The 25,102-nt window shown below is 36.7% G+C and overlaps 1 protein-coding gene across 2 annotated transcripts; it reads left to right on the plus strand.

Annotated features, from left to right (window-relative positions):
* The first annotated feature begins 924 nt into the window (after positions 1-924).
* MMADHC (metabolism of cobalamin associated D) lies at positions 925-24,733 on the plus strand. Of its 2 annotated transcripts, none has more exons than XM_003405849.4 (8): positions 925-1,122; positions 1,601-1,660; positions 7,051-7,195; positions 13,166-13,383; positions 16,967-17,072; positions 18,953-19,083; positions 23,233-23,319; positions 24,210-24,733. In XM_003405849.4, exons 2-8 carry the CDS (start codon positions 1,652-1,654, stop codon positions 24,402-24,404), a joined length of 891 nt encoding a protein of 296 aa, XP_003405897.1. In that variant the 5' UTR covers positions 925-1,122; positions 1,601-1,651; the 3' UTR covers positions 24,405-24,733. The 2 variants fall into 2 exon arrangements, with proteins under 2 accessions (XP_003405897.1, XP_023398728.1); XM_023542960.2 differs by having other exon boundaries at positions 931-1,058.
* The last annotated feature ends 369 nt before the right edge of the window (positions 24,734-25,102 follow it).

Below are 25,102 nucleotides of genomic sequence, written 5' to 3' on the forward strand. Positions count from 1 at the left end.
AACAGATGATCAGGATTAACTTCAATAGTGATAAATTCTGTTGGTAGATTATGACACAAAGTAATGAAAATGACACTTCTATGAGCTTTCAGAAAAAAAAGAAAAACCCATAGCCTCAGTCCAATTATGAGAAAAACATATCCCAATTGAGGGACATTCTATACAATGCCTGACCATTGTTTTTAGGTGCTGTCCAGCCCGTTCTGACTCATAGCGACCCTGTGTACAACACAACAAAACACCGCCCCAGTCCTGCGCCATCCTCACAATTGCCATTATGCTTGAGCCCATTGTTGCAGCCAGTGTGTCAATCCATCTTGTCGAGGGGCTTCCTTTTTTTTTTTTTTAACCTGACCCAGTACTCCTCAAAACTGTTAAGATATAAAAAACAAGAAAGTTCCAGAAACTACAAGTCTAGAGGCGCCTAAAGGAAACATTAACACTAAATGTGGGACCCTGGAACAGAAAAATACTAAGGAAAATTCAGTTAATTTTTAAAAATTGATAAATAAAAATAACATACTACTTACAAATAATTTGTTAAATATATATTGCTGAGCATATTATGGGCCTGACACTGTAGTGGGGCTTGGGACACAAAAAAAAAGTGCCCTATTCTCAAAAACCAGTGATTCATGCAAAATAAACAACTGTGATACGAAGAACAGTATGCTGTGTCTCCTGGGGGCAGTAAAAACGGTTTCTGCGGGGAGGAACGAACGTACGAAACCACCGCCCAATAACTTCGATCAATGAAACGAAACGACGTTCCAACACATCCTTAGACGCCCCACCTTCGGTCTCTCACGTCAGCCCCACTCTCTGCCCCTCCCCTGACGCTTGCCTGGGATTATCCAATGGAAGGTTGGCTCTTTGTACACCTACTAAGCGCATGCGCATTTCCTGTTCGCTGATTCTTCCCATCGATGCGCTCAGTAGCAACGTCTTCACCTGGTCATCACGCTAGCGTAGACTCTACAACTGCTGCAGTCGCCGCCGCCATTTTGGCGACGGGAAGAGTCCGTGTTTCGGACAGCTGGAGGCGGCGGCGGTTCCTGGTACTGACTGTTTCCGGCTGCTTTAGCGCCTCCAGATTCTCCCACTTTCGGGCCACAACCCTCGGTATTGTCCCTGTTCCCACAGGGCCCCAGTCGCTCACCCCAATCATCCTGTCAGTAGGCACTTTTTTGCTTCCTCATCCTTCAGCTCATCCCGAATCTTTGCTCCAGCTGCTATCAGACAGTCCTGACTTTTGTTGAAGTACCTGCTTTGGCCTTCAGAACTATGTATCTTGGCCGCTCACGCCTACCACCACCCCCCCATTCACCCTTCCTGAGCTGGTGCAGGTGGTTTTCAGGGGCCGTAAACCGGGAGGGCTCAGGGCTGGAAGGCCTCCTCGGGGCAAGAGTCTGCCCACCCGCTTCTGTGCCCTAAGGGGCCGGGGGCGAATTCTGGGCTCCCTGCGGTACCGGAGGGCTTGGGCTTTGGTCCTGTCGTAGTGGAGGGACACACAGTAGGAGATAGTGGACGTCACCCAAGCTTTTTGTTGTTAGAGCTTAATGTGTCACGAGCCTGTTTTTGTTTTTTTGTCCTTTCCCAGGAATAGCTTTTCAAAAGGAAAGATATTTTGCGTCTGCTCTCTCCGCTAGAAATGGCCAATGTGAGTAAATTAGTCTTGTAAGAATCGTAGTAAAACAGTTTGGGAACTTGTTAGGAAATTGAAGGGCGCTTTTATGATGGCATTGGTGGCACAATGTTTATACTGGTTAGATTAATTGAATCAAAATGTCAAGGGAAGCAAGGGGTGTGAAAATATGTTGTGCTTTGAAGGAAGTTTGAATATAAACATTCTATTCACTACACGTCTGCGCCACCAGGGTTAAGAGCTCGGCTGCAGCCCAAAAGGTCACCAGTTCAGATCCACCAGCCGCTCCTTGGAAACCCTATTGGGGCAGTTCTGCTCTGTGCTGTAGAGTGGGTATGTGTTGGATCGACTCAACAGCAATGGGTTTTTGGTTTTGGTATTCACTACAAGGTATACTTTACTCCCCAATTTAATTTTCAGAAACAGAGATTCAATGCAAGCAATCTTTCAATATTTTAAACATTATTTCAGTAAATATTTAGCATCTGTTTTTAAACTTTTTTAATTTTTTTTTGGCTAAACTGAGAATTTTGTGAGCATATTTTCAGTATAAGTAGTTCCTTTTCAGATCCTACAAAATGAGAGTAAGGAGTATTATTCACACAGACCAGAGATAATAATACAGCGCAACACATATAGTTCATGTAGTTGGAAACATAAGACATGTATAAAGAGTAGAAAATACAAAAGTAGAAAGTAAAAATTTTATTTAAAAAGCTGCATCAGAGGTACAATACGGATACAGAGCTTTATGTAGCGGTGAAAGCAGGGGCCTGGGAATTGCCTAATGGGAGAAGCATTTAACTTGAATTTTGAAAGATGGGTAGGACTTAGGTATCTGAGGTTTGGATGGGAAAAAGAGTAGGTATAATTAAAGAACCGGTCCCCTTTCAAAAATTGGGATGTCAGCTTTGCCTGATTGTGTATAAGATGTGTGAAAATTAGTGGGCCATCGACTCGAGGGCAGTAGGTTTTGGGTATGTGAAGTTGGGGCAAAGTAGTAAAGAGCCTTGAATGCCAAACTTAGTGATTTAGACTTTATTTCTTTAAGGTGGGCTAAGTCATTGAGGATTTTGCCCAGTGAAGTAATTTAATTACAAATGTACATTAACCAAAAAAAAAACCAAACCCATGGAGTGATTCTGATTCATAGCAACCCTACCCTATATGACAGAGTAGAACTGCCCCATGGGGTTTCTAAGGAACAGCTGGTGGGTTTGAACTGCTGACCTTCTGATTAAGCAGCCTGAGCTCTTAACCAGTGTGCAACCAGGGCTCTGAAGCTGTACGCTAGGAAGATTAATATGGCAATACGTAGCCAGGTGTGACAAAAGGAATAAGGCATAAGATGGACCAATGTCGGTCATGTTTTAAGGTGAGTTCTTACCTACCTATAACCTGGACAGAAGGGGAATTTTATAAAAGAAGTATGTGGTACTTTCAAAAAAAGAGGCATTAATTAAAATAGAATGGTAATATATTTAACCTAGCTTGATTTAGCTTGATTTTGGTGTAAATGAATAAATAAGTTCAGTAGGGTAGATGTTTTGTGAAAGACACTCCTATAAGTTATTTTATTGTTAGAAAGAAATTTTCATTAAAATGTATTTTAAATTTTTGTATTCAAATGTACTTTAAAATTTGAGTTAATTTGTATGCGTTATAAATTCTGAGTGGATGTTAGTAATGAAATACACAGATATGTACATCTTCAACAATCTGGTTAACATATGTAGCAAGGTTCGTAAATGCCTATATTTCAGGGATTAGGCAGACCAAATTAAGAGGCCTTGATGGGGACTGTGAGGTACTGAAATATACATTTCAAATATAAAGGGAGCAGTCTTGCCTGACCTTAGTGATTTACTACTAGCTAATGCCTTTTTAATGCCCTTTGGGAATGTGAGTCCAGTGCTGCCAGATCTAATGAGTTTTCAAGAGAAGCCAAAAATCTGAACCTTCTATGTGAAATATCCCAATTTTTAACTATTGGTATCCAATTCAAATTTTTTGTAACACTGTGTGGGCCACACTCAGATGTCAGTGGATGGATGTATATGAGCTCCTTAGACCACCAGTTTGCAGTATCTGATACTGACTCATTTTTCCTTTCCCACAGCCAAGAGCAGAATACCATCCTCAGATGGTATCTAAAAGGCTGGGTCTCTTTATATCCTACTAAGGGTTTTACAATTAAATTTTAATAGCCTGCCATCTTCCTGCTTTTAGAATCCTGGGATTGTTTGAAGTTGGTCTTGTATAAAATACATGATTCTCCTTGAACTAAAATAAACTGGTGGTTCTAACACTTTTATATTTACTGGCTAACTTGATGTCATAAAATCTGTAAAGTTTGCACAAAATATTCCCTTCCACAGTAAAGGATTTGAAATCTTACAAGTTTAGGTGACCTCAAACATAGCAATGATTATAAAATGGCGCAGGACTGGGCAGCGTTTTGTTCTGTTATACATAAGGTCGCTGTGAGAACCAACTCGACAGCAGCTAACAACAATAGAGGTTAAAGGGGAGGGTTTAAAACAGATTGGTACTGTCATGAGCTGTCCCATTCAGAGGGCATATTAGTGTATTTTGTTGTGAAATGAAACTTGATCATTGGTTGTCTTTAAACTGGGAACAAAACTCAAATTTTATTATATAGTTTTTGTTAAAATTTTTTACAGCAAGAAAAAAACATGAAAATAAAATCTCAGAGTCCTTGGTTCTCAGAGGCTAAAATAATTATGAATAATATTAGGCAGTTTCTAAAATTATTTGGATACTCTTCCTTTTCTTTTAATTTTTGCTTTTGAAGCAATGTGAAAAAGGATTGTGAAACATTTTAATAATCATACTAAAACTAATGTTAATAGTACATAGAATTGTTGTAGAATTAAATAAAACAATTCATGTAAAACACAGCATAGACCCTGGCCCATAGTAGCTAACATCTATTGCTTATTAACTCTTACATGCCTTCATATGAACATTTTCCCCTTCAGATTATCATCTCTTGTTATGTCATTAACCCACTCAGTGCCGTCGAGTCAATTCCGACTCATAGCGACCCTACATTGCTCAACATGTTTTTGAAATTTAAAATTACCTTTAAATCCTGAGGCATACTTTGTTAAATATTCTTAATTGCGAAGGTGAATTTATATTATATAAGCATTCAGAAGTCTGAGTTTGTCTAGTAGGGAAATAGCTGAGTAATGATCACTTTTGCCATCTTTGGGCGGGTTGAGTGTAGACTGCAAGGGAGGATGGTACTTAAACTTTCAGGAGGGCAGAATGCTGTGGAGACAGGTATTGTGCTTTGGAGACATATATCGCAAAAGAGGTTATACTTATCTGGATCTTGAAGAAAAAGTAGGAACTTGATAAGTCTGGAAGGAGGGAAAAAGGGCATGTTAGCAAAATAATCTGCTGCAAAAGACCTCTTTGAAGTGTTAAAAAGTAGAGATGCCACTTTAAGGACCAAGGTGTGCCTGACCCAAGCCATGGTATTTTCCATCACTTCATGCATGTGAAAGCTGAACAATGAATAAGGAAGACCAAAGAAGAATCGATGCATTTGAATTATGGTGTTGGCAAAGAATATTAAATATACATGGACTTCCAGAAGAACAAACACATCTGTCTTGGAAGAAGTACAGCCAGAACGCTACTTCAGAGTGAGGATGGTGAGACTTTGTCTCACATACTTTGGACCTGTTATCAGGAGGGACCAAGTCCCTGGAGAAAGACATCATGCTTCGTAAAGCAGAGGGTCAGTGAAAAAGAGGAAGACCCTCATTGAGATGGATTGTCACAGTGGCTGTAGCAATGGACTCAAATAGCAACAATTGTGAGGATGGTGCAGGACCCGGCAGAGGTTCATTCTGTTACACATTGGGTCACTATAAGTCACAAGCAGCTTGACGGCACCTAACGCTGACAACAAATAGCAACAGAAGGAGGATGAAGGGCGTTTTAGTAGAACAATCTAGTGGCAGTATAAAAGAATGCAAACAAGTATGGGAAATGTTGGGAAATTATTTTTATGTGACTAACAAATGGAGTAAGAGAAGGGAGAGTAAAATTAGTAGGAAATTATGGCAGAAAGGTAAAAAGAACAGTTAGGGTGTTCTTTTATACTAATGGCAAGAAATGAAGTAAGAAAGAACAAATGAGTTGGATTTCAGAATACTCTGTGGAAGGGAAACAGAATAATTTTGAAATATCAAATCTGGCTGGATTGTTTTTTCAACATCCTGGTAAATAACTTTCTTACTGCCTCTGCTGCCACTCGAGTCCATTCTCTATACTGCCAATAGTGTTACATTCCTTAAAAACATCCCTTATTTTATCAGTTTACTCTGACTCCACCCTGCCTACCAATTAAAATTCTGACTTACCGTGATCTAACAGATGTTTTATTGTCTGTGTCAAACATAAAGCTCTTACTAGTTTGCCCACAAGTTAGCTTTCAAGGCTGTTTTTTACTGTACTCCAGATGTCTACCCTCACTGAACTCGTTACTCTTCTGAATATACAGATCTTTTTTGACTATACCTTTGTTCATCGTAGTCACTCAAAAATGCCCCCTTCTACTAATTTCTTTACTAAATTTCTACCAATTCTTCAAAACTTAATATATCCTTAATGAAACTTGGCCTTCTTCCCCAAGGCTCTTAACAGTGTTTCACATCTTTCAGTAGTATTTCACAGATTGTGCAGTATTTGCCCTTTCATCTTTTACACTAAACCAAGAATCAGCAGATGTTTTTCTGCAAAGGGACAAATAGTAAATATTTTAAGCTTTGCAGGTCTTACAGTCTCTGTCGGAGCTGCTCAACTCTGCTACTATAGTGTGGGAGCAGCCATAGACAGTAAATAAGGGAGTGGGCGTGGTTGTGTTCTAATAAAACTTTATTTTTAAAGACAGTCTGCCAACCACAGCATTAAACCCAGGTATTTTGCACAAGTTTATTCACCAAAGACATTGATAGATTCATCCATGCAGCTGACCTCAGAGTCTAGGAAAGGAACATATGAGCAAAAAATGTACCACAGAGATATGTGAAATGAAGAAAAGAGGGCATTGTCATAAAATTAAGAGGAAAGAATGATGTCGGAGTAATTAGCATGCTTTATAACAGTAAAAGAAGAGTAGAGTTAGAAAGTAAACAGATTTTGGTCCATACTCTCCGTCTTGAGGATAAAAGAATCTTATTAGCTGTGATTCCATTTTAGTGTTGCTAGATAAGATAACTCTTATAGATTGCCATTCTTCCTCGTGTGGCACCCTTGAATTCTTGCCTTCATTGGAAAAGACATATTTTTTACCCAGAGTAATTTATTACTTGTTTCTTGTTTTGTTTTGTTTTGTTTTTAATATTTGTGTTTTGTGTCATTTTTAGGTACTCTGTAACAGAGCTAGACTGGTTTCCTACCTCCCAGGATTTTACTCTTTAGTTAAAAGGGTTGTCAATCCCAAAGCCTTTTCAACCGCAGGATCTTCAGGCTCTGATGAGTCTCATGTGGCCACTGCACCTCCGGATATATGTAAGTTAAAGTTATTGTTGCTTTACTTATAATTGCTTTAAAACATTTTTAATTATGTTTCCTGTAATGTTACTTCTCTTGAGGTTTTACAGATCTTTTAAAGTTGTGTTTATTCTGTTGAGAATAAAATCAGAACTCTGCCTAAATATTTCTGTCTTCAAACATGCACAGTCCTCCCTGAGACAAATCTCCTTTCGATCCTATTAAGCCATAGTACTACTTCTTGATATTCTTTGCCATAAAATATTTCATCCACCTCTCTTCTTTGATAAACTTTGTTTATCCATCATTACTTGGTTATCTCTCATTACTTCACCAGCAGCTCCTAAGCTGTCTTCAAGCTATCGACCATTGTTCAGTGTTAAAAAAAAAAAAGTTCTGCGTGGTTAGATAAGTTTGAGAAATGCTGCATCCCAGATTCCTATCTTGGAGGTTTGTAATACACACTGAAATATAAAGGCTTTTAAAAGCTTAACATAAGATGTCCTAAAGGAATTGCACATGGAATCCACTTTTCATGGAACACTTTACTTACTATGTAATGTAAGTTGACTTGGGCATAAAAAACTTTTATCTTCCCCGTTTTTCTTTCTAACCCCATCTCTAACTACTCCCCAGGTCACACCATCTGAAAACTAACTATTACTGTTAGGTGCCATCGAGTCAGTTCCAACTCATAGTGACCCTGTGTACAACAGAAGAGAACACTGCCTGGTCCTACACCCATCCTCAAAATCGTTAGGTTTGAGCCCATTGTTGCAGCTACTGTGTCAGTCCATCTCGTCAGGGGTCTTCCTTTTTTTCGCTGACCCTCTACCAAGCATGGAAACGCTGTGGCATAGTGGTTAAGTGCTACAGCTGCTAACCAAGAGGTCGGCAGTTCAAATCCACCAGGTGCTCCTGGGAAACTATGGGGCAGTTCTACTCTGTCTTATAGGGTTGCTATGAGTCGGACTAGATGGCGGTGGGTTTTGGCTACCGAGCATGATGTAGTTCTCCAGGGACATCTGTATATTCAAATTTGTCCTCTAGAATACATAAAGGATTGTTTTCCTGGATATAAAAAGAGTTTTTAAACATCAGTAGAAAGTAAAAAAATGATATGAATAGGCTATTCACAAAAGGGAAAACCTAAATGACCTAGTAACATATGAAAATATAATCAAATCCACTATTAATATTGGGTGTTTATTTATTTAAAGACATGATAACTAGAGAATGCTAGCACTGAATAGTCTGTAAAATTCATCTTGTTGGAAATTAACTAATAGGTGTTATCTTGTGAACTTGACAATTGGCTGTCGTTGTTATTTTTTTTGTTGTTGTTAGGTGCTGTCAAGTCGGTTCCGATTCATAGCTACCCTATAGGACAGAGTAGAACTGCTCCCATAGGGTTTCCAAGGAACATTTGGTAGATTTGAACTGTTGACTTTTTGGTTAGCCGGTAAGATCCTAACCACTATGCCACCAGGGCTTCGTTGACTATCTAGAACCTTGTAATTCAACATGATCTTCAGACCTGCAGCAGCATCAGCATCATCTAGGAGCTTTTGAGAAATGCAGACTCTTGAGCCCCACTCCCCATTCCAGACCTCCTAAATCAGAATCTGCATTTTAACAAGATCTCAGGTGATTCTTGAGTACTTTAAAATTTGAGAAGCATTGGACTAGACCGTGTTGACAATTTTGAGACAGTGTCTGGGTTCAGGAAAGAGTGTCTTGATTGATGGGTGATGCATGTTATAGGTGTGGAAGAGGGATATTGTGGCACTGTGATCTAGAGGTGCGGGAGCCATACTGACATGGCCATTTTCAGGCACTCAGTTCTGTCTCAGTATTAAAAAATACTTTTTTTTATAGCCAAGTAATATGTGCAGCAGTTGTCCCTTCCTTTCTATAAACCAAACCTTTGCCTTGCATATGTATTACTTTAATTTTCGGCTTTATTCTTTTCTGGATCTTTGGATTTTTTATGTTAGGATATTTTTTAAGTTTTAGGTGAAAAAATTAATGTGACCTGTTCTGTGTTTATGCAATTCGTATTAAGTTACAAGGTTGATTAAACAGGGAATTATGTCACAATGGCTCCTTCACAGTTTTTCCCAGCCCATTTATGTTTTGTGCCATAAGGTAACAGCAGCTGAGTGCAAAGTACACTAATACAGCCTAACTCAACAATGACAGAGAAATATATTACTCTTCATGGTATCCATTTACTCCTTCTTCTTCACCTTGTTCTTTCTCTTGGTTCAGTTTGGTCATGTACTTTAAGAGGTACTTGATTTTACAGTTCTTCTAAATCTTTGTATTTTTCTTTTGTTTCCAGAGCTCATAAACCTCTTTCTTTTATACACCCTTCCAGTAAATTCCCTTTACCTACCCTTTTTAAGATAAAATCTTAATAGTATTTTTTAATTATGAAATTAACATATCTTTTTAGCTGGGATAATATTTTTATTAGAATCATTATTTTTATTAGTTCTTAGGTTACAGAGTTGATTAGGTCTATTCCAATTCTGTTGTTTCATATAAGCCTTATTATTTTTAGTGCATAATTTTGTTCAACAGGAGGCGCTCCAGAAACAAAGTAGGACACCTTGTAGCAGAAACACCTATGGAAATTAATATTACAGAAGTGTGTTGAATAAAAAGTAGAGTTCCCCATAAACCGTTACTCCAATCCCATTCTCCTCTCCAAGGGTAACAACTATTAAGTTTGGTGTCTCTCTTTTTAGATCTTTTTCTCTGCATTTGAAAGCATAAGGACATAAGTATTGTCATACATGCTATTCTCTGACTTAGCTTTTTCTTTTTTATGCTTTCTGTCTTCTACACGGCCTTCAGATTTCTGGTTCCCTCTTTATGGATGAAGGAGCCCTGATGGTCCAGTAGTTAAAGCACTCAGCTACTAACGAATAGGTCTTTGGTTCAAACATACCGGAAAGATGTGGCAGCCTACTTCCGTAAAAAGATTTACGGTCTTGAAAGCCCTATAGGGCTATTCTCTTCTGTCTTAGAGGGTCACTATGAGTCAGAATTGACTCGACAGCAGTGGTTTTGGTTTACAGATAGTTTTCTTTCTTATTTTCTAGTCTTTGCATGGATTTTTATAGGTTTGTTTTGTATCTTTCCTATAGTTCAGTGAGATTTTTTGGAGGGAGAAGAAGAGGTAAATATTTCCACTCAGTCTGCTTTCTTTAACCAGGAATACATATTAATTTTATAATATTAAAAGTAGTTCGAGAACTTTGTGAAATTTAATTGAGACTTTCTTGTTCAATCTGGTGCTGGAAATGAGGGAGTGTATGTGGCACAAAAATTTTCCTCTTCCCTCCTGACATGTATGGAATAAATAAAATAAGGTTAACATTTATAACTTGGAAACCATCCAAATTAACATAAATTCTGTAGATAATGAGCAAACCTTTTGCTGGCAAAACTAGATTTCTACATGCAGAAAAATGAAGCAAGATCCATACACAAAAACTAATTCATAATGGGTCAGTTTAAACCATAAAGTTCTTGGGGAAAAATATAAGAGCAATGACTATCAAACACAAAAACAAATGTACAAGCAGCAGAAAACATAACTGAGATCCCATAAAAGTTATATACTTATGTTCGTCAAAAGGCTTTATCAAAAGAGTAAAAAGATAACCTATAAACTGAGAAGAAATTTTTGGGAATAATATAACCTATAAAGGTCTAATATCTAAAATACATATAAAATTCTTACAACTTAACATCAAAAAGGCAATAATCCAGTCATAAAATAGGCAAAGGACATGAACAGACACTTCACCAAAGAGGATATTCAAATGGTCAACAAACACATGAAAAGATGCTCAGCATTGTTAGCCATCAGAGAAACGGAAATCAAAACCACAGTGAGATACCATTTCACTCCCACTAGGATGTCCAAGATTTAAAAAAAGGAAAATAACAGATGTTGGTGAGGATGTGGGGAAATTGAAATCTTCATTCATTACTGGTAGAAATACAAAATGGCACATATAGCCATTGTAGAAAACAGTCTGACATTTTCGCAAAAAAATAAAAACTAGAACTACCATATGACCCAGCAAGTTCACTCCTAGGTGATTTAATAGAATGAACAGGAACAGACATACACACACCTATGTTCATTCACAATAGCAAAAAAGATGGAAACAACCTAAGTGCCCACGAATAGATGAATGGATAAGCAAAATGTGATACATATATAAAATGGAATACTACTCAGCCGTAACGAAAAATGTGTTCACAAAACACCTTACAACGTAGAAGAACCTGGAGGATGTTATGTTGAGTGAAATAAGTCAGTCACTTTTATGAAATGACAAGAATAGGTAAATACACAGAGACTAGTGTTTATTGGGTGCTTACCAGGGGTAGGAGTTGGGGGAGAGGGGAAGTATTCCCGAGTTAGTAGGTACTTTCTCTTTATGGTGATGGGAAAGGATGAAGTTTGCACAACTTGACTAGTGTAATTGATGTCAATAATCTGTACATAAGAAAAAAGGATGAATTGGCAAATGCTAGGTTATGTACAATTTTACAATAACAACAACCCAAAAAAGGAGAAAAGGACTATAGATGCTGATACGAATTAGACATAACCAATCACCTCATGTGATCAGTTCTCTTTGTTTGAAGGCTTAGGGTCATGGTCTTGTCAGACCATCCAGTCAAATGGAATAATCTAGTTCTTAAAAGTTTATGTTGTACCTTCCCAGTATAATGAGTAGTGTCTGGAGTCTTAAAGGTTATGAACAGCCATCTAAGATACAGCTATTGGTCTCTGTTCCTCTAAAACAAAAGAAAAAGAAGGAAACTCAAGAATCAGAGAAGGAACCGGAATATACGAGTAATTGTCTCCATGAACCACTGTCTCTTTTACCTTGAGACCTGAAGAGCTAGGTGGTGCCCAGTTACCACTACTGAATGTTCTGATCAGGAACACAATAGATGGATTTTGATAGAAAAGGGAAAAAATGTGGAACAGACTTCAAATTCTTAAAAAATCAGATGTAGTAGACCTGTTGAGGGTAGAAGAGTCCTGAGACTGTTGCCATGAGCTTCTCCTCAAACCTTGAACCAAAACTATCCTCTGAAGCCACCTTTAAACTGAGTAACAGTTTAGCTCAAAAAGTAAAGATTGTCAACCTTGAGTGTTACATTCTTTTAAAAAATTATCTATATAAGACCAAATGGACTACAGCTGTTTTAAAGCATAGATGAGAAGGTTAAGGGGCAGGGAGTTTAAATCAATAGGAGTGAAACAACTAAAATAAGTAGCAAAGATGTTGGCACAATGTGAAGAATGCAGCTAATGTCCCTGATCATTATGCCTGGAAACTGCTGAATGGGAATGGGTTTTGATGTGTATATTTGCAGCAAAAATAAAATATTAATTAAAAACAAAAGCCCAAAAAAAATGTAGGCTGCATGGTTATGGCAGGTTTTTGCTGATTATGCCCAGTGTGTACATAATCCTTGACATCCATGCCATCCCCAATCTCCACTACCTGGGTAGAGGCTAGCAGTAGAATGGGACTCAAAGATAGAGTGAAAAGTGTCTACAGATAATTTAGGAATGTAAAAGTTATAAAAAGGAGGATGCTTAAAGCTTTCTTTTGTGGCCCGCATAAGACAGTTGTATCAGATGGCCACATCAAAATGCATTGTATCTATCTAGTCTTAATACTTTTGTTTTCCAGATGAACAAATTATCAGAGTCTACTTCACTTGATTATGAGCCAGCAACTGGTTGTTTTGATTAGTGTTTTTGAAGTGGCATGAGAGTAATTAATTGACATTCACACAAGAAAGCAGATTTCAAGTAATGTTTGTGTAAAGAAAATCTTACTGTCTTTTACGTCAAAAAATATATAATCATAGGATCATTCTTCCAGTCTACCAATGCTCTTGACTATTAAGGAGAAAATGAATCATTTTGTTGTTCTTCAGGCACTCAAACAGTATGGCCTGATGAAACCATGGGACCATTTGGACCTCAGGATCAGAGATTCCAGCTTCCTGGGAATATAGGCTTTGATTGTCACCTCAATGGGACAGCTTCACAGAAGAAAAGCCCGGTTCATAGAACTTTGCCTGATGTTCTAGCAGAACCTTTATCAAGTGAAAGGCACGAGTTTGTGATGGCACAATATGTTAATGAATTTCAGGTAAATTGTTTATATCATTTATCGTGTTTTCTAATTATTAAGGCTGTATTACTTTCTGATTAATATGAGCATATTACTTTCATTTAAAAAGTTTAAAAAAATAGTTTAATTCCAATATATACAAAAACAATATACATAGTTTTTAAAACGTTGGCATTGGCCTATGTGTGTTTGCTATATAATTTTTTTTATTTCAAGTTATAATCTCTTTGAAATGGTTAATTCTTCAAAAGTATGTTTTTAATACATGTCTCTCACACATAGATTATATAATTATTCCTATATTACTGGAAATTTAGGATACATGTTTTTTACTTTTAAAGCAGTAATTTTTTTTTTTTTTTTAGTTTTTTTTAACTTTTTATTATTGTACATTAGATGAAGGTTTACAGAACAAATTAGCTTCTCATTAAACAATTAGTACATACAATGTTTGTGATGCTGGTTACCAACGCCACAACATGTCAACACTCTTCCCTTCTTGACCTTGCATTCCCTATTACCAGCTTTCCTGTCCTCTGCTGCCTTCTAGTCCTTGCCCGTAGTCTGATGTGCCCCTTTAGTCTCCTTTTGTTTTATGGGCCTATCTAATCATTGTCTGAAGGGTGAACTTCAGGAGTGACTTCATTATTGAGCTAAAAAGGTGTCCGGGGCCATACCCTCAGGGTTATCTGGATCAAATTCTGATGAGTTTTATACTACTCTTGCCATTTACAAGCTTAAGAAAAGGATATTTCCAAAATGCTCAGATACAGTAAACTAAAAATTTTGGAAAGTTATAAATTAACTCATTAAAACCCATTGCCATTCAGTCAATTCCGACTCATAGCAACCCTATAGGACAGAGTAGAACTACTCCATAGGGTTTCCACAGGACGGCTCGTGGATGCAAACTGCTGACCTTCTGATTAGCAACCAAACTCTTAACCACTATGCCACCAGGACTCCATATTATTTTTTTGAATTTTGTCTGCATTTTTAACACTGATATTGACCTTTGTTCATTCGAGTGGAAAGTAACATGCAGTTCAGAGTTTCTGTGAAGCCCTTGATGCTTTTCATTTTTCACTTTCCACGTGATTTCGAGCTGAGTTTTTTATCAAAGTCATATTGTTGGGATCAATTATTGTTACGGCTTGTATGGAATGGCACTGGGACATGGTTCACCGCCCTATGTTATCTTGAATAATTCCTTTTCAGTCATCTTGATTGCTTGTTCCTTTTCTACCTTCCACGTAAATGATTCTTTCCCATACGTTTCCATTGTTCCTCTTCTCATTTGAATTAATCTCTAGTCACTTACTCCCTTGGCTTCCTCCACAAGATAATGTTTTTATTATAATTCGTACTCAGTATTCCTATCTCCGACATTTCTAAGCTCTGGTTGCATATTTCTATCTGCCCCCTGAGCATCTTTACCTGGATGTCTCAGATACTTTCAGATTTTACATGTATGATACTGAAGTAAGGATCCCTGGTGGCACAATGGTTAAAATGATCAACTGCTAACTGAAAGGTTGGTAGTTTTAAACCACCAGCAGCTCTACAGAAGAAAGATGTGGCAGCCTGCTTCCATAGCAGTAGAAACTCTCTGGGGTCACTATATTTCGGAATCGACGCAACAGCAGTGGGTTTGGTTTTTTGGAATACTGAAAGAGTCCTTTTTTCTCTCAAAACTTACTATTACTCTCACATTACCAACAGTATAAATGACTTAGCCATCTACCCACTGTCCCAAGAAAAAGTTGTAATACTAACCCTGACTCCTGTTTCTATCATACCCTCATAAATAACAAGTGACCAATTGTTACTGCTTCCATCTCTGAAATGAAAACCAAACCCATTGCCATCAAGTCAATTCTGATTCATACCGACCCTATAGGACAGAGGAGAACTGCCCCATAGGGTTCCCGAGGCTATAAATCTTCATGGAAGCAGACTGCCACATCTTTCTCCCTCAGAGCAGCTGGTGGGTTTGAATTGTCAACCTTTAAATTAGCAGATGAGTGCTTTAACCACTGGCATCACCAGTGCCAGGGGTTAAAAAAACCCAAGCCCGCTTCCACTGAGTCAACTCTGACTCATAGTGACTCTATAGGACAGAGTAGAACTGCCCAAAAGGCTTCTAAGGCTGTAGATCTTTATGGAAGCAGACTGCTGCATCTTTCTCCTGTGGAGCAGCTGGTAGGTTTGAACCGCTGACCCTCTGGTTATAGCCAAGTACTTAATCACTGAGTCAGCAGGGCACCTATCTCTGAAATAGCTACTAAATTCTTGTGTCCTTTGAGTTGTCACTAATATTAGCTGTCAGAGTTCAAGGCCTCTTAACTTACCTGAATTCTTAGAGGCATTATAGCATGATGGACTTTGGAAATAGGATAAATCTAGGTTCAGGATTAGCTCTGCCACTTGTGATTTTGAGAATTATTTAACTTTCTGATTCTCTGTTTTTATGTCAAAGTGGGAATAATAATTTCTAACCCACAAGGTTGCTGTGAAGAATCAGTGAATGCTGGCTGTTGCTATAGTCTGTCACTTGTTGCTCTTCATTACCATACATCCTCCACACTGGCACTAGCTTTGGCTTCATAGATCTGATCTTCCTGTTCCTCATTGCTCCCAGTCTGATGTCAGAATTTCCTAATGTAGCACAGATGACCTTTCACAGCTCTGATCCCTAGTCTTTCCTACCTTGTCTTCCACTACATCTTACTCCCTCACACTGCAGCCACAGCATACTTTTCACTGTTGTAAATACACCATTCCCTTTCATCTTCACATGCCTTGCAGTATGGTAATCTCTTGCTAGACGGTTTTTCCTTCTGAATTCCTAACCTATATTTCACCTCTTTTTTACCTATTAAACACATGCTTTATAATCAAGATGTAGCTCAGATATCACCATTTCAATCTTTTCCTGATTCCTCCTGGCAAAGCAAGTTTCTTCCCTATCTATACTCCCAGAAGAGTTTCTTTATAGCACTTTTCGTATTGAATTGCATTTATTTATTTGTGCTTATTTTCCTTCTACTAGGTCTGAGATCCCTGAGAGTAAAGACTGGATTTTTTTCTTTAACTATTGTTTCTGGCATAGTGCCTGATGCATAGTAGGCTCCTGATAAATTTCAGTTGAATAAAAGGCTTTAAGCCCTTCCTGTAGGAGAGATTGCATTATTTAATTGCTATTTTGTAAGTTAATGTTATTATCCCCATTTTATAGATTATAGAGCAAAAAAAAAGTTGATACTATCACAAAATATCAGAAAAGGTAGCATTATAAGACACATAGGCATCTTAGTTTCTTAGCTTACTTTTATATCAAGTTTTATGATATCAGTATACTTACACATTATTATATTTTAATCAAAATTTCTTTAGAATTGTAAATCTAATATTCATCACAAAATAGTTTGAGTACATAAGAAAGCGCTATTACCTTTTAAGTTTTCCATTCACCCCAACCCCAATTTGATTAGAGTTATTTAAAAAAAAAAAAAAAAAACTGTGGAAGATAAATTCATAATATGTAAAATATCATTTTATTTGAATTTTAGAGTTTGCTTTTATTTCTTGTTCCCTTTAGAGTAATGGTGCACCTATTGAACAAGAAATTAACAGTGCAGAAACTTACTTTGAAAGTGCCAAAGTGGAGTGTGCAATCCAAACGTGTCCAGAATTGCTGCGAAGAGGTATGTCATGCTTTATACACTGTAACATCAGTGTGTATTAGATAACGTCATTAATCTTTTAACGCGTTGGATAATGTATTCTGTAGGCGTTATGGAAACCCTGGTGGCATAGTGGTTAAGAGCTGCGTGCTGCTAACCAGAAGGTCAGCAGCTCAAATCCACCAGGTGCTGCTTGGAAATCTATGGGGCAGTTCCACCCTCTTGTAGGGTCGCTATGAGTCGGAATAGACTCGCGGCAACAGGTTTGGTTTGTTTTTTTTAATAGGCGTTACGATGCTCTGTGCTTTTTTTTCCTAAATTTTATTTATTTTGTTGTTGAGAATATACACAGCAAAACATACACCAGTTCAACAGTTTCTGCATATACAATTTTGTGACAGTTGATTGTATTCTTTGAGTTGTGTGACTGTTCTCACTCTCCTATTCTGGGTTGTTCTTCCCTCATTAACATAAACTTATTGCATCCTAAGGTTCCTATCTAATCTTTCAAGTTGCTGTTGTCAATTTGATCCCATGTAGATAGTTCTTAAGAGAGCATAATGCCCAAGGCAGACGTTCCTTACCAGTTAACCCAAGTTATTGTTTGGCTTTAAGAAGACTTCAGGGGATATTTTTGGATTAAGGTTTAAAGATTATCTCAGGGCAGTAGTTTCAGGGGTTCATCCACCCTCCATGGCCCCAGAAAGTGTAGAGTTCATGAGAATTTGAAATTCTCTTCTGCATATTCTCCGTTTTGATCAGGGCTTTTCTATGGAATCTTTGATCAAAATGTTTAGTAATGGTAGCTGGGCACTATTCAGTTCTTCTGGTCTCGTGGCAAAGAAAGCAGTTCTTCTTGGAGGCAGTTAGCCACACATTCTATATCCTTCTCCTGTTCCTGACTCTTCTTCTTCCTCTGTTGCACCACGTGAATAGAGACCAATTGTTGTGCCTTGGATGGCCATTTGCAAGCATTTAAGACCCCAGGCTCTATGCAACAAACTAGGAGATAGAACAGAAGGGCTAAACATGTTATTAGGCCAATTAGCTGGGATGTAGGAAAAGTAGAATTTTTAATAACGTTTTTCCAAAGCTAATTTAAAATGATGTACGCTCCTGGGCGATTAGTGTAGCTATAATATCATGAGCTAGTATGTAAATACTGAGAAAAATGTTCAGAATAGAACTGCCCCATAGAGTTTCCAAGGAGCAGTTTGGAGCCCTGGTGGTGCAGTGGTTAAGAGCTTGGCTTCTGATCAAAAGGTCAGCAGTTCAGATCTGCAACTTTCTCCTTGGAAACCCTATGGGACAGTTCTACTCTGTCCTTTAGGGTCACTGTGAGTTGCAATCAGCTCAACAGCAGTAGGTTTTTTGTTGTTGTTGTTTGATTTTTCATTTTTTTATTTAGGATAGCTAAAATGCTCTGAGGTAATTGCATGACCAAAATTAAGGCTTTCAAATGTCCCCTGGCATTTGACCTCATGCTTACATTAGACAGGAAAAGTAGAATTTTTAATAACATTTTTTTCATAAGCCTAATTTAAATCATTTATGTCTCTGGGTAATTATTATAGCTATAATTTCGTGAGCTAATATGTAAGTACTGAGAAAAAATAATAAACTTTTTTGAAAATTATAATAGCACCACTAAGTTGTAATCCTACCTACCTTTCAGAATTGTTGGCAGTAACATTTAAGTTCATCTAACAACAGCAGAATTAAGTAAACCAAAACTAAGTTTACCTTACCCTTTTCAAAAATAATATAGAAATACCTTAGTATCACTATAATTTAACTTAAATATCCATTTTCCTAAAGTACTTTTATGCACTGTTTTTTGGGGGTTTTTTTTTTAACCAAATTCTCTTCTCCTTGGAATTTTTATTGTATTTTCTTTCTAGATTTTGAATCACTATTTCCAGAAGTGACCAGCAGCAAACTAATGGTTTTGACTGTAACGCAGAAAACTAAGAATGATATGACTATTTGGAGTGAGGAGGTAGAAAATGAAAGAGAAATGCTCTTAGAAAAGGTAATTATTTAATTACTGATAATAATTTTTGTGATCTTAAGCATCAGTGACCACAATGTTCTAAAATAATGAGTGTCTTTTCTAGCCTTTATTAATTCTCCGCTAGAGTATTTCAGTGCTGAAGAACTTAGTACCTCTTTTCTGAGAATAAAAACACCACAGTTTTTTTTTTTTTAATATCTTTGAATACCCTAGCTTCTTTCCAGTACTTTCCTCAATCTATTTTTTAAATTTATGTTTCCTTTAGGAAATTTGGAAAGTGCCATTTAAAAAAAGTAAAATTAACTCTTTATACTATTTCTTTTTCTTTAAATCATAAAAAGTAAAAATTACCCCAACCGTCTCCAAAAAGTAAACAGTAACAGTCTACTGCACAATACCATATACCTACATTTTTTTTCTGTGCTTTGCTTTTGATGTAAAGATCTGTTTTTTGACACCTTTCCATAGCCTTATTACACAAAGATCTATTGCATTATTTGTAAATTTTGCGTTGCATACATTACATGGGTAAACCGTATTTTGTTTAAACATTTCCTTAGTGATTTTTAGGATGAGAATGAAACTTTTCCTATTACAGGCAACACAGTAGTATCTTTGTACATATATTTTTATGCACACACAATTATCTGTAGATTACTAAATAGAGAGTTGCTGAATCAAGGGACATATACATTTTAAATTTTCATAGACAGTGCCAATTTGTCCACCCAGAAGATTTAGCCTGGTTTATATGTTCTCACCCCAGCTTACCCTGGATAAAGTGTCATTTTTTTAAACTACCTAGTTCTCTAAGAGTTTTATTTGGAGGTAATACTATGTTATCAGTTTCTTTGTATGATAGAAAGGATTGTTCCTCTGCCTACACGACAGGTTAAGAATAACTCACTTGGGAACCATAGCTAACTTTAGTTGAAAATCCACTCTGCTGATATTCATGCAGAATAATGTTAGGAATTATTTTATATTTTCTTTAGGAATTTGGTGTATGGATCTCTTAATTTGTAAAAAAAAAAAAAAAAAGTATACACATGTATATATGTATGTGTGTATACATATGTGTATAGTAAATGACATATTCAGCAGAGTATTTAATGAAAATGCCTTCATACTTAAACGTCCCATATATAGCTTTGCTGATAAATTTCACGTAGTAGTCAACAAACTGATGAGCAAGTTAATATGCTGATTAAGAAGGGAGTTACAGAGAGGCATAAGACATTGTCTCTACTTTTAAGGATATCTGAATTTAAAGAGTTGGTACTTAAGTAGGCAATAGCTAACAGTAGACGTTTTCTATTTACATATTAAGATAATGCTTAGTAAATATATACTCACCATCACCATCATTTAGCCTCTGAAGAACTCTTACAATGTACATTGCATTAGTGGTCTTAATTTTTGATCAGTTAAAGATTTTGAACCTAATTTGATACTGGCTCCAGTATAGTTGTAACTTAATTTTCCTGTAACCTGTTGCTTTAAAATGGCAACATGTTTTATCATGCAATTTTTAATTTTATAGTGACTGCAGCTATTTTATCTTCTACTGAAGAGAGAGTTTTCTATTTCAGATATGTTAGTGGTTATTTGAAGCTTTGGTAGTGCAGTGATAAAGAGCTCGGCTGCTAACCAAAAGGTCAGCAGTTCAAATCCACCAGCTGCTCCTTGGAAACCCTATGGGCAGTCCTACTCTGTCCTTTAGGGTCCCTGTGAGTCGGAATTGACTCGACAGCAAGGAGAATAATGGTTATTTTGGAAACACACCTTGCTTACTCTCCAAGTAGGTATTTTATGTTTCATGGTTTTATCTATTATTTTTTTCCAGCAGATGCCAGTGTTTCCTATCAATGAACAGAAATCTTACAAGAAATACTCAGTACTTATCATTTGGAATTCTTCTAGTTAATATTTGTAAACATTTGACTGCACTGCTTTGCTCTCCTTGTAGAGTTTTTGTATATGGCAGGGCTATTCATAAAATTGCAATATATTTTAATAACTATTTTCTAGACCATAATCAGTAGTTTTTCTATTTTTTTTTTTTTTAAGAATTATGAGAATTAGTGAAATAGCAATATAATACATATAAACATTAGGGGTGGAAAACAACCTAAAGAATACAGTGTTATTTTAGAGTTTATCATTAGCTTATGAGAAGATAGCTGGAGAAAATAAGTTAGCTTAGGTTTTATACCTCTATAACAGAGTAGCTAAACTTTTTTTGAAAGGGTCAGATAGTAAATATTTTAGGCTTTCTAGACCATAGAGCCTCTACCTCACCTACTTAACTCAGCTGTTGTAGTATGAAAGCAACACAGGCAGTATGCAAAGGAATAGTCATGGCTGTTTTCCAGTAAAACTTTATTTACAAAACAGGCAACAAGCCAGATTTGACCCTCAAGCTATAGCTTGCTGACCCCTGAGTTAGGGCATAGTTGGTATTCCTAAGACTTGACCTTTCAGGGATCTCAACTGAATGTCAGAAGTCCTCAGTGTTTTGTTTTTTTCCTCAAGCTGGCTGGGTCCGAAATCCAATGTTTTCCTGCTCCACAAACCTCTGGTGTCAGCATTCAACTCAGTCCCAGTAGGCAGTCTCTGCTAGGCCTCAGGGAATCTCAGTTTGGACATGTGCAGCCCAGTCCCGGCTGAAGAACCAGGGTGACTCCTCAGGAGCCCCCTTTATGCGTCTCCCTCTTTTCCGGTACCCTGCCCCGCAAATGCTAGATGCTTCACCAGAAGAAAACTCTGCTTTCAGCCTCCTCAACTCAGTGACACCATCACTTTCCTTGGACTCTACCCCTTTGCCCTACAAGAGGAAAATACCCCAAGCAGAAAGCTGGAACAAGTATGGGGATCACCTCATTTGTTTCCCTTCTCTCAAGGATTACAGTCTTGGTCCAGCTGTTGTTCAAGTCTAAGAACAGTTGCTGCATGTATTTTGTTCAGTTTGATAATTTTCACCAGGATGGCAAATTTGATACTTGTTATTTTATGGGTGGAAGTAAAACTGCCCTTGTTTTTTAAGTATTTGTGGACTACTCTTTTTTAACATTGTAACCTGGCCTTAATATATGTTACTGTCTTTTGACTACTTAGACATTTGATAAGACTAATTAAGCAGTCCCTGGGTGACAAAAATAGTTAAGCACTAGAATACTAGACAAAAGGTTGGCAGTGTGAACTCATCTACAGGTGCCTCGGAAGACAGCCTTAAAAACCTTACGGAGCAGTTCTGCTTTGCACACATAGGGTTGCCATGAGTTGGAATTGACTCAGTGGTAGCTAACATTAGGATGGCAAGTCAGGATTGTGAATATGCAGTACATGCATGTGGTATGTAATGAATATACACTATACAAAAGATACAGAGGAGTATGTAGTAAAAGCAAGTATCCTGTCCACCGCTGTATCCCAGGTATCAAGTTCTTCTTCTGTTATCTTTATGTGCTTTTTCAGAAATACTTTATGACTATGAAGCATGTGAGGGGATAAATGTTTTTGAAGGATGCACAAACCAGTAATATGTTTTTAGACATCTTTCATTCAGACTAATGAATGGCTCACATCTTTTCATTATTGAATTTTTTTTTCCCTATCTTACCTTATTTCTAATATCTCCATAGTGATATATGGCAACTATAATTTATAATTCATGATGAATTCAGGAGTTAATAGCACAGAACTGATTAGAAATAGTTCATAAAATGGGAAATAATTTAGAAGAAAAAAATATGGAATTCAGACTTTTTAAAAGCAAGTGTTATGTGAACCATTTTTCTTTTGGAATGGTGAAAATCTTAGGGCTTTGTAGTCTGACTTGTCGTTACTTCTATATTTTTGGGGGGGGGCCCTGGTGGTGCAGTTAAGAGTTCAACTGGTAACCAAAAGGTTGGGAGTTCAGATCCTCCAGCTGTTCCATGAAACCATATGAAACAGTTCTACTGTGTCCTATAGTGTAGCTATGAGCCAGAATCGACTCAGCAGCATTGGGTTTTGTTTTCATTGTTGTTGTTTTTAAGTCCTGTTGAGTTCTCTATCTGAAACAAAAGATAATCACTTAAAAGCCTATTAAAAAAAATAAAACTAAGTCTACATTGATGCTATAGTGGGCATATATTATTTGTGCCTTTTTTTTTTTCAATGCAGTTCATCAGTGGTGCTAAGGAAATTTGCTATGCTCTTCGAGCTGAAGGTTATTGGGCTGACTTTATTGACCCATCCTCTGGTGTGGCAGTGAGTAATTAAATGTATTTTGAAAGCTGGATTATATAAATTGAAGTAGAAATGACTTGAGATTTGTAAATTATAATAATCTTGGTAAAAGTAGATCATTCAAGACTATTTTAAAACCTTACAGTTTTACACGAAGAAGTACTACTCTGAGTCAGTTGGATTCACAACTTTTGAGGAATCTCTTTAACTCAAAGTTAAATTACTCTATCCTTAACTTTTTTTAATTAAAAATACTAATTCCCATAGTCACTAGTAGATATTTGATTTGCATTGAAATAGTATTTACTGTTTGTCGAAAATTAGAAGTAATTCCAAAATTATTTTTAGAATTAAATGAAAAAAACTATAGATGGTAAAATAAATATTTAGAGAAGTGGTTTTTTTTTTTGGAAATTAACATTTATAAAGTTATACTTTCAAGAAAATAATCACTGAGGCCACTGTTGTGGTCACATTTTAAATTCTGGCTGTACCTTTCACTTACAAGTAGTAAATTCATTTTAGACTTTTGAATTTATGATAGTAATATATATATTATTTCTTCTCAGAGTTAGATAAGATATAGTACAGATTCAGAAATGAGAAGCTTTTACTCTGGGCTTTAATTTCCTCATCTTGAAGGTGATGAAGGTGAACCATAGATGGTCATTCCATCCTTAAAAGCCATGTAATGCTATGCGTGCGGTTTTAGGTATTCTGAAATTTGCTGATCATTTCACATTTCCAGAATGCTCAGGTATCGGGTGGTGGGGGTTAGGTGTTCCATGTGACCTTTGTTGTGGTGGTGGTGATTTGATTTTTTAACTATCTGGAATATTAAATAGATATGTATATTCTTAAAATGTCTTTCTTGATAATGACAGTATGACTTCATTTTTTATTTCCTCTAGTTTTTTGGACCATATACAAATAACACTCTTTTTGAAACTGATGAACGCTATCGACACTTAGGATTCTCTGTCGACGATCTCGGCTGCTGTAAAGTGATTCGTCATAGTCTCTGGGGTACCCATGTGGTTGTTGGTAGTATCTTCACTAATGCAACACCAGACAGCCATATTATGAAGAAATTAAGTGGAAACTAGCAGTGTTGTCCGTATATTTGCTGTACTATTTATACATAACATTTGATCTATAAACACTGTCAAAAGCTTATTTTTAAAATACACTTATTTTTAGGTGTCTGTTTCGATATTCATAAATTTAAAATGTTGGCAAGTGATTTGTGATTTTTAAATCACAGTGGTTCATTATTTTATCATTGAGTACATGTTGAGCACATCCACGTTGTATAGAATGTGGTAATTAACATGTAATCAGGGTATGATCTCATGTTACTATTTCTCCCTCTTATTGGAAAAACCTGTTTTAATTATTTTTCTCCAAAAATAAATCACACATTTGGTTGAGGCGATATGTGTTCTATCATTGCAATACTTTTTAAAAATGTGGTTCTTAAACATTTATAAAAAACTAAAATATTAATATTTTTGAAGTGTTTATTTCTTTTTAATATAATTGAGAGCTCTAGATTTACTGTAGATTTTATTTTTTCTTAATGAAGTGTTCTGGCACCAGTCTGAAAGGATGGATGTGCAGGAAAAGAAGAATAAGGATAGCACCATGTCTTTATGTATAAAAGCTTACGAATCTCATCCTTACGCGGTGAAACCTGTGAGAGCTAGAACTTGACAGGACTGCCTTGTTTTTCTGGGTCTTGCATGTTTTCCTTCTCTGACGGGTTTCTGCCTTACACAGGTTCCAGCTTTTGCAGGTTTTACTG

The sequence above is a fragment of the Loxodonta africana genome, chromosome 6 (assembly GCF_030014295.1).
Source record: "Loxodonta africana isolate mLoxAfr1 chromosome 6, mLoxAfr1.hap2, whole genome shotgun sequence".
NCBI lineage: Eukaryota > Metazoa > Chordata > Mammalia > Proboscidea > Elephantidae > Loxodonta > Loxodonta africana.